Source organism: Pteropus alecto, unplaced genomic scaffold (genome assembly GCF_000325575.1).
Source record: "Pteropus alecto unplaced genomic scaffold, ASM32557v1 scaffold131, whole genome shotgun sequence".
NCBI classification, from domain to species: domain Eukaryota; kingdom Metazoa; phylum Chordata; class Mammalia; order Chiroptera; family Pteropodidae; genus Pteropus; species Pteropus alecto.
Genome location: NW_006434709.1, coordinates 19,904,858 through 19,914,617, shown reverse-complemented (window position 1 = coordinate 19,914,617; position 9,760 = coordinate 19,904,858). Strand labels below are relative to the sequence as shown.

General features: G+C 43.0%; 1 protein-coding gene across 1 annotated transcript in view; it reads left to right on the top strand.

Moving 5' to 3' along the window:
- PRKCE (protein kinase C epsilon) overlaps nucleotides 1–9,760 on the top strand; it is a 449,749-nt gene that overhangs the window by 371,083 nt on the left and 68,906 nt on the right. The window contains exon 11 of the mRNA XM_006909689.3: nucleotides 3,075–3,229. Coding sequence (XP_006909751.2) covers nucleotides 3,075–3,229 — 155 coding nt within the window. The remainder of the gene's footprint in view (nucleotides 1–3,074; nucleotides 3,230–9,760) is intronic.

Sequence of the window (9,760 nt, the reverse complement as noted above, 5' to 3'; positions counted from 1 at the left end):
GGAAAGAGTATGAAGTCAGTTTTGAGTATGTTGGGTTTGAGTGCCTTCGGAGTATCTAGAGGGAGATGTCAGAAACACAGTTGGATGAATGGGTCTGCAGCTTGGAGGATAGGTTTAAGATGGAGGCAGACATTTGTGAGTCATCTGAGTCAAGGCGCATTGAACATAGCGGGTGTGGAAGAGATCATTCAGTGAACAAAGAATGAGCAAAGGGGAGGACCTAGAACCCATTCTTGTGGGATTCCAACACCTAATGGGCTAGGGATAGGACAAGCCCACAAGAAGAGGCAGAAGAAACACTACCAGAAACATAGTGTGGGAAAAAAAAAAAGCAGCCTGAAAAACCAAGAGAAGCAAGTGTTTGTCGAAAGAGGCAGTGATCAGGGAAAAACACTGCTAAAGACTTGATGATAATAATAAGCTATAATGTCATCAGTAACAATAGTAATAGACAATGTTTTGGAGCATCAATTATGAGCCAGGCATTTTAACATATAATTTAATCCTCAGAAGAAGTCTGTAGGCAGTCCTTACAATCATCCTCATTTTTACAGATGAGTAAACTGAACACAGAGAAACAAAATCATTTGCCTGAGGTCACACAACCAGTAAGTGATAAAATTGGCTTGGGAGCTCTTCATTCTCATTCCACACCCACTATCCTTAAATACGATGTGTCCAGTGTTAGAAGATGAAAAGCAGCCAGATAGGGAGGGGAGGTTTTTCCTCTTTAAAGATTTCGATATTTTCAAACATAACCATGGAAATACTCCATGGTTGCTAAAGCCCAAGTCAGGTTGGTGATCCAGGAATGGCGTTGCATCAGCAATTCCTGATGGTGAGGTTCAGCTGGATTAGGGTCATGTTGAATACATGACAAAGCTGTACTTCCCATATGAAAGGCTTTCCTCAAGGGCTCTAGGGTAGTGGTTCTCAAAGTGGGGTCCCCAGATGAGCAGAATCAACATCGCCTGAGAACTAGGTAATGCAGAATCGCAGGCCCCATCTTCGATCTTCTGAATCAGAAGCTCTGGACTGGAGACCCAGGAATTCGTGTGTGATTCCGATGGATAAGTTTGAGAACCCTCATTCTTGGGGAAATCCTTGGGAGGAAAAAAAGGAAAACTCAAATAACTTATCCATATATCTCACAGATGCAAATCACCTTGGCAGAAACCAGATGAAAGAGCCAATAGTTTTGCTCATTGGAGTCACATGGGGGGAGCTTTGAAAACTACTGATGCCTAAGTCCCACCCTCAGAAATTCTGGTTTTGTTGGGTTAGGGTTGGCCTGAGCATTTGGTTTTTGACATGAAGATTTGAATGGGGAATAGATGATTGAAAGAATGGTCAGCAAAGCAGCCTCTGTACTTCTGAGTACAAAATTGTACTCTCTCTAGGGAGAAAGGCAGGCCTTGAACAAGAGAGACAGGACAAATGGAAGAGAAGCTAGACTTTGGGCCCTTTGTGAATACCTGTAAAGCTTGAATAATTCTGGAGATTATGGTACAGGAGAAGGTAGTCTGAATTTGTAACAGTTCCTACTGATGGACTTATTTTTAAGGAGATGCCAATAATAAAGTAGATGTGCTATCAAGATTGCTTCATGATACGTATAATTGTGATTTTTACTCAGTCTTAATGGACATGATTCTGTGAATTTTGGTTGAATATAGTATGCTAATATTCCCCTGGGAACTTAATTTAGACTCTATATATTAGAATATACTCTACTCCTGCCTCTCAGACACCACCATTTCACCTTTGCTCCACGAACCTTCCTCCCCAGCTGACCTTAGTTTACCAATCAATCCCTAAGCATTCTTACTGTGTTCCCACATCCAAGCATTTGTTTGTCTTCCTCTCCCTCCTCCTTCTCTCAGGGCCTAGCTCCATCTAGAATCTTCCATGGCCCCCAAGTTCAGAGAGCTCCCCTTTCTTCTAATCCTTTCATTACCTGGTGTCTTTAAGGCCCTCTGCTCCTATTTTGTTTTCACCGTTCTGCCCATTTCTCATCTCTACCCCTCAATCATAAGGCCCCCAAGGACAGTGATGGCTTATGATTTTTGCCCGCTGCCTAGATCAGCACCCCATGCTCTACAGGCAAGAAACTGCACAAAGGTGAATTTTGGTGCATCAGCTTCCCCCATTATGATGGATTGTGGATAAGAAGGCACCACCCTCAATGAGGTGTTAACTGTGTTTTGGCCATTCTGAAGGCTGAGGCAAGAATCGGAGAAGGAGCATCATCCAAAGTGAAAAGTAGCCTTCATGCGAAGGGGCCTTAACAAATTACCACAAACTTCCTGGCTTAAAACAATAGAAATCTCTTCTCTCATAGTTCTGGAGATGAGATATCTGAAACCAGTGTCATTGGGCCAAGACAAGGTGCCCACTAGGCCACATTCCCTCCAGAGACTCTAGGAGAGAGTCCTTTCTTGCTTATTCCAGCTTCTGATGGCAGCTACATTCCTTGGTTTATGGCCGCATCACTCCATTGCCTTCTCCTGCCTTCTTAAATCTCCCTCTTATGAGGGCATTTGTGATTGCATGTAAGGCCCACCCTGGTGATCCAAGATAATCTCGCATCTCAAGATCCTTAATGTCATCTGCAAGTCCTTTTTGTTTTTGCCATCAAAGGGAACAATCACACATTAAGGGATTGGGACATAGGTATCTTTTGGAGAGGCCATCATTCAACCAACCACACATGTCGAATTAACTGGAGCCTCCAAAGGGGCAGAAACTTACTTTCCCAAAGCCACATTTAAAGGTCGTGACAAATTATACAAAGATCCAGGTCTCCTTTCTGTCAACTTTGGGCTTCTTCCACTAGACCAAGCTGATGCCCATAAAAGTAAGACAAAGAGATTTTAAAATAATACCTCAGACTTTAATTTGTGTGCTGTATTCACTTTTCTCTCTAGGTTATGTGCAGGCTGCCAGGATTTATCCACCTTCTCACCTTCTTCCCCCTTGAGTCCTGGTTCTGTTACGCTGGGCTCACAGTATGCTGGCCTGTGTGGGCCGCTGCAGTAGAATTAGATAAATGACATTTTCTCCTCTCCTTTCAGGACCGCCTCTTTTTCGTCATGGAGTACGTAAATGGCGGAGACCTCATGTTCCAGATTCAACGCTCCCGAAAATTCGATGAGCCTCGTTCCCGGTTCTATGCTGCAGAGGTCACGTCAGCCCTCATGTTCCTCCATCAACATGGAGTCATCTACAGGTAGCTCTTCTCTCTTTCCTGAAGGTGAAAAAAATAAAGAATTCTCTAGACACTTGAATTGACTTTGGCTCCTGCCCAACTGATCTCTTAGCAACCCACTTTAGTTGTTTGTTCTAATTTGCTTACAGAAGACTTTTTGGGGATCTGTTTATCACTGTGAATGTTAATATTTTAATAGCCCCAGGAGACCCACTGTTTGTGCCAATTTTAATTGAAAGCCCAGAATGGCATTTTAAAGGCCTGGTGCCCAACGACCTTGGGGTGACCTTCATTTCTCTCTCTCCCCACCCTCTTCCTTCAACATCAGGGTATTCTCTTTACTTTTTCCTCTGTGCCATGAACTTCCTCCTGTTCCCAACATCTTCCCACTTCCTGAGTTTGTTTGGCTTAGTTGTCTCCAGCAGATAGAATCAGAGAAGCAGGAGTTGCTCGAGGGGTCTCAGGGTTTATGATCCTGGCGGAGGAGGGGAAGGGAACTAGACAATATCCAACAGGAAGTGACTCTTTGCAGATCATCTAATCCCTTATTACTGCCCTGTCCCCCTTCCATGATAACATAGCACGCGTGCGCGTGCACGTGCACACACACACAGACACACACACACTAATTTTCCAGTAAGGGAGCAGGACTATTTACGCAGGCTCTTCTGTGAGGTCAGGAATTCTGGGAGGAATAAATATTTATAATTAGCAACAAGGACACTAAAGTTCCTTAAGGTTTTTTCAATGGCTGTCAATGTCTTTACTTGGATTTTGCTTCCCCCGCCCCCTCACTCTTTTTAATTGGCTAGAATAGCTGGCTTGTTCAACCCAGAACATAGTCACTCACCAGAATTTTGCTGATCTGCTCCTGGGAGCAATGCCCCGATTAAATCTTATCCGAGAGGTTCTGACCAACCCCCACCCCAAGCTTCCCTTCCTACTGACGTCTCTTAGCTTTCTAAAGTATGCATCTCTCTGCTCAAAATAGTAAGTGGTTCCCTGTAGGCTGCATAATAAAGCTCATACTTTTTAGCCTGCCGTTCGTTCATGGCCCTCCACATTTTGAGTTTATGTATTCATTTCCTATTGCTGGGCAACAAATTATCACAAACTTAGTGGATTAAAACAACACCTGTTTATTATCTCACAGTGTACATGGGTCAAGAGTCCAGGCATGATGTACCTGGGCCCTCTACTCAGGGTCTCTCTGCTATGATCCAGGTGTCAGCCAGGCTGCATTCTTGTCTGAAGTCTGAGATCCTCTTCCATGCTCACATGGTTATGGCAGAATTCATTTCCGTGCACCTGTAGAACTCCTGTGCCTTGTTTCTTCAAGGCCAACAGGAGAGAAAATCTTTTCTGATTTGAGTCTCTAACTTTAGGTAAGATTTGGATCCCCCCTTTGAAGAGATTATTGATTAGATCAGGCATACCCAGGATAATCTCCCTTTTGTTTAAAGTCAGATGATTAGGAACCTTAATTATATCTACAAAAACCCTTTGCCTTTGCCCTATAATGTCACGTGATTGTGACAGTGATATCACATCGCCTTTCCACATTCTTTTTATTAGAGATAAGTCACAGTTTCTACCAGACTCAAGAGGAAGGGATTATAGAATTATGCCAGAACGTGATTCATTCATTGGGGGTTGCCTTTGGTTTTGTCTGCTATAGGCCAATACACCTTTCTCTTCTTTCCACAATGCCTTGTTTTAAACTCACCAAAGTTCTTAGCTTTCCTCAAACTCACCTGCCAATCACAAACTTTCCTGTGCTAACACCCCTCCTCACCCTCTGTGTTCAGCCCAGAATCCTCATCCCACCAGCCAGATTGGTTCTCTCCATCCCCCACACTTTCATTTGCAATTTGAGAATGATTGAAATCTGAGATCTTCATGGCTGCCCCTACCACTGTTCACCTCGTGTTAGGTTTAGACATCCATGTGCATCCTTCACTAAGTTGCAGATTCTGTTAAGGGCCATTTCTTTTTTTTTAACCCCTCAATCTTCTTATTCTGCATTCTCTTCTGTCTTGCCCTGAGTAGTCAACAAGTGACCATTGACTTCAGTTAGTTTAAAACTCTAATCTCTACCCCCAAAGCAGTTTATAAGCTAGAGATACAGAGAGTTAGATATGTGAAAGGATCACCCGTACTACAAGGCAGTGCATTATTAGGTGCCATGACATGAAGAATTGTCATTCTTTGAGATGTTATCCCTATACCATTCCTATTAGAGTGGGTATAATCCACAGCTTACTAGCAGGGATTCAGAGACTCAAATAATGTGTCCAAGGCCATACTTGATAAGCAACAGATTAGGAAGTGTACCTGAACAACACACTCATATTGTACACCATGATACTTGTTACCTTGCCTTTTCAAGGCCAAGTCCAAACTCTTTAGCTTGTCATTTCAGGTACTCCAAAACTTGACTTTCCCTTACATTTCTAATTTTCTCTTTTCTGCGTTCCTAAATGAATGTTTCCTTCTTACCACACCTGTAAACACTTTTGCTCTGTTGGCTTCTATGATCCGTACTTGCTCTCCCTCTCCTTCCCACTTTCCTGACTCTCTCCTGTATCACTTGGCCTGGCTCCTTCTTCCCTCCAACCCCATTCTCTAAATGCTGATTTTCCCCAGGGCCTTCATTCCACTTTATTCTTGCCCTGAATACTCTCCCTGAGCAATTTCAACATTTGCATGCCTTCAAATGACTCCTATGTGTCACCAACTCCCATATCGCTATATCCAGCCCACAGTTATCTCTATAACCCCAAACAAGATCTTTCTCTCAAACTTCTCTCTCAAAGCTTGACCTTCAAGGCCTTCTTCCTTCTCCCCTGGCTAGTTTGCAGTAGTTTGCAGATTTGACTCACTGCTTCTCAGTTTTCTGTCCTTCTGTCCGTCCACCTCCCCTCCATTGTTGCCCAGTAGTCTATCAAAGCGCAGGCTGATTGTTACATGTTCCCCTTCTTCTCATTCTATAACCCTTATAAGATAAAGCGCCATCCCCTTCACTGGCCTTCAGATTCCCTCATACCCTGGCCCTGAGACTGCTGTAGACAGCTCTATGGTTTGGGCACGGCACAGGAGTGGGAAGCACAGGCACTGAGTGGAATGTGGGGCCCACTCTGATTGAGTAGCGGCTTCTACCCAAGAAGGGGCTGCTTTTCTACCCAGAGGAGCTGCCTTTTTGTGCTTTTGATAAAGACACCATACTAACAGTCCTTTGACCATTATCACCACCATCCCCAACCATGTAGCCCACCTTATAGTTACTCTAAATTGTTTGCCATTCTCCCCTAGATACCATTCTCTCTCATTTCTCTGAGGCTTTGTCCCCACTCTCCCTTGATTTCTCTTGCTCCTAATCTGTGTCTTGATCAGGGAATATTTTCCAGTTCATATCCATGGTCTTACTGCTTCAGAGTTCCTGGTTTACAATATATGTAAATTCTATAACACTGGGAAAAAGGGAGTAGATAAGGATATAGGCAAGAAAACGGCTGTGAATTGATGATTACTGACACTGGGTGATGGGCACATGTGGGCTCACTATTCTGTTTTCTTTTGTGTATGTTTTAAATCTTTCACAATAATAATTTTTTTTTTAAAAAAAAGAATGATGATACAAGGGTAAGATTCGTAGAGCTTCTGATTCAGTAAGTCCTGGTATGGGGTTCAGAAACTGTAGTTTTAAAAAGTATTCCTCAGATGATTTAGGGACCACAGTTCTAGAAAAATTTCATTCTGCCTTCAGAATGTCAAGTGCCCCTGCTCTATAAGGCCTTCCCTGACCACCCAGCATGTCGTGGAGATCATGCCTTCCCTAAGTGACAGAATATCTCTCTGTACCAAGCATTTAGCAGGTGCCCTTTGCTGACCTTGTATTTTTACTTGAGATACCTGTTCTGCGATTGAGATCTCCATGCGAGAGTGCTCATGCACTTGGCCTAGGGAAGTACCTTACTTATAGTAGGTGTTCACTGAAATATTTGTTCTAGTCTTTAACTCCAGAGCTTTCCAGTCCAGTAGGTTGCTACATCACATGTGTGTCCTTCTTAAAATCCTGTGTTAGAAGCATTCCTAACACAGAACATACAGTTTTTTCCCTTGACGCTAAAAGTTCCCCCATTCTTTCAGATCTCTCATTTTATGGATTAAGGAAGACCATGTGGCCTCTATGTCTCATGATGCTTTGCTTAAAGCTGCTGGCAGGAGGGCTCTTTGGGGTAGCTAGTCTACAGCTGGCTAGAGAGGCTGTGAATGTGTGCCCTTGCTTATTGGCTCTTCTAAAGCCCAGGCAGAGACCATATTTTGTGTGATACAGGGGCTTATTTGAGAAATTGGCAAAACCAGGTTTTGGAGGAGAACCTCATTGCCGAAGTTGATATTGAATTTTCAGCCTTCCTCTTGGAATTTATACACAAACTAATTAGCAGCTAATTGGCTAGTGTTCAAGAACTAAGGGAAGAAGTTATTTCTCATCACACTTGACAGAGATCCCAAGGTGACAGGCACAGCCCCCTTTCCTCTGGTTCTTCTCTGGGTCAGGTTCCCCACACTGGGCAGCACAGAGTCCTGTCTCTGTGTCCCCTGACCAGCATTTCTGGGACTCCTCTGTGTACTATGGCAGAAGGCATTAGCTCTCTGTGTGCCTGCAGCTTTTAAAAGTCTCTTCCCCTCCCTTACACACTCACACACACCAGGAAAGGTGGAGGTTTTGAAGTTAATTCAGGGAACTTTCTCCTCTACATCATGCTCAGTGCTGTCTTTTTTTTTCAATGAGATACTCAATAGCAGTGGCTGACTCTCCAAGAGCATTCCTTTGCGCTTGTGACGTGAAAGGGGGAGGTTCTGTGATCTCCCTCAGACAAAGGGCAGCCAGGGGCCCTGGGAAGAGAACTGAAGGCTTGGCAGACAGAAATCTATCTTCTTATTCTTTCACAATGTAGAAGGCAGGAGCGCTGCCGTAGCATGTGGTGAAGAACATGGCCTCTGCCACTCTAGCCAAGTGTCTTAACATTTTATGCCTCAGTTTCCTCATCTATAAAGTGAGAGTAATTGTTGTACCTATCTCATGAGGTTGTAGGGATTTAATGAATCGATAGATCTAAATAATTTTTAATAGTGCCTGCCACAATGTAAGTCCTCAATAAAGGTTAGCTAATTTTATTGTATCTTGAATTGATTTTTATGAAGATTGATTGAAAAAGCATTGGAGATCTTTTATCCAGCCTAGTCCCCAAAAGGGAATCCTGGAATCACAGAAGAATGAATTTCTTCCTTCCTTCCTGTAAAACTATATTCCTTTTTTTAAATTATGAAAGTAGTGGTCATAGGAAAAATAAAAATTTAAGTAGCAAAGGTATAAAGTCAGTTTTTTGTTTAACAACCTCATAGCTACCCAGGGTAAAATAGTTAAACGGTTTCTAGAAAATTCAAGAAATTTTGTTGAGCAAGTTACTGAACCTCTTTGTGACTGGTTTCCATTTGAGAAGTTCAGATAATACCCGCCTTGTCTTCATATGGTTGAGAGAGATGGTGGAAGTCAGACTGTAGAAATAGAGGTGACGGATATGAAAGCATATGGGAAATGAAGTTTTAAGAAAATAGCAACAAACACATTATTTAGAAATATGCAAGTCCATACCCAAAGTGTCAGCCTAAAGAACTGAAAGTGGTTATGTAAAGTATTATTAATGATTAACATTTGTCACTCTGAGCACTAAAATTTGGTCATTATCCAACAGAGAAGGAAGTTAGCAGTTAACAGTTAGCAGAAAATTCTTAATTTTCCCAGACTTTGGACCTTTAATGAGCAGTCGTCCTCACTCTCCAAGAGTCAGTCTGCCCTGAGTGCCAGTTGTGTACCTTCTGCCAGAAATGAGCAGTGGGGACACAAGAGGAGAGAGAGGGTATCTCTGTTTTGGCCCAGTCTAGATCACTCTGCACTCAAGAGGTGCTTAGAAAAGGCTTTCCCTATTGATGACGATGTTTATAAAAAGTCAAATAAGAATTAAGAACAGGAAAGAAATCTAGTCAAACCTCAGAGCACTCACTATATCTGAATCTTAAATGCCTTGTCCTCTCCAGGGCTGGGGGACAAAAGGAGGAGTTTAGAAGTAGTTTCCCTTGAAAAAGTTGGAGACATACTGAGGTCTCTAGCCATGGTCTCCAAGCTGGGCCTTCTTGAAAAATGCATACGGAGTGCTGTGTGATGTAAACTGTAGTCTTGCCTTCCTGCTAGTCAGAGGGGGAAAAATGTGTGTCTAGTTTGAAGAACGAGAGCCTGCCTTGATCCCCGGAATTATCTCCTGCCATTGGCACAGTTAGGCATGGTGAAGTGTCTAGTTAAAGCCTGTGTTAAAGTAGAAGGTCTAATATTTAGAGTCTTCTTCTTTCAGTACATTTTCAATTTATCTAATGCTACTGCAAAGCAGTGGAGGAGGAGAAATTGAGATGATCCATTCCTTTTTTCTTCCCAGTCTTCTAGGACCCGGCCCTCAGAAAATCATTTAGGGCACTTTGGGGATCTGGTGCGGC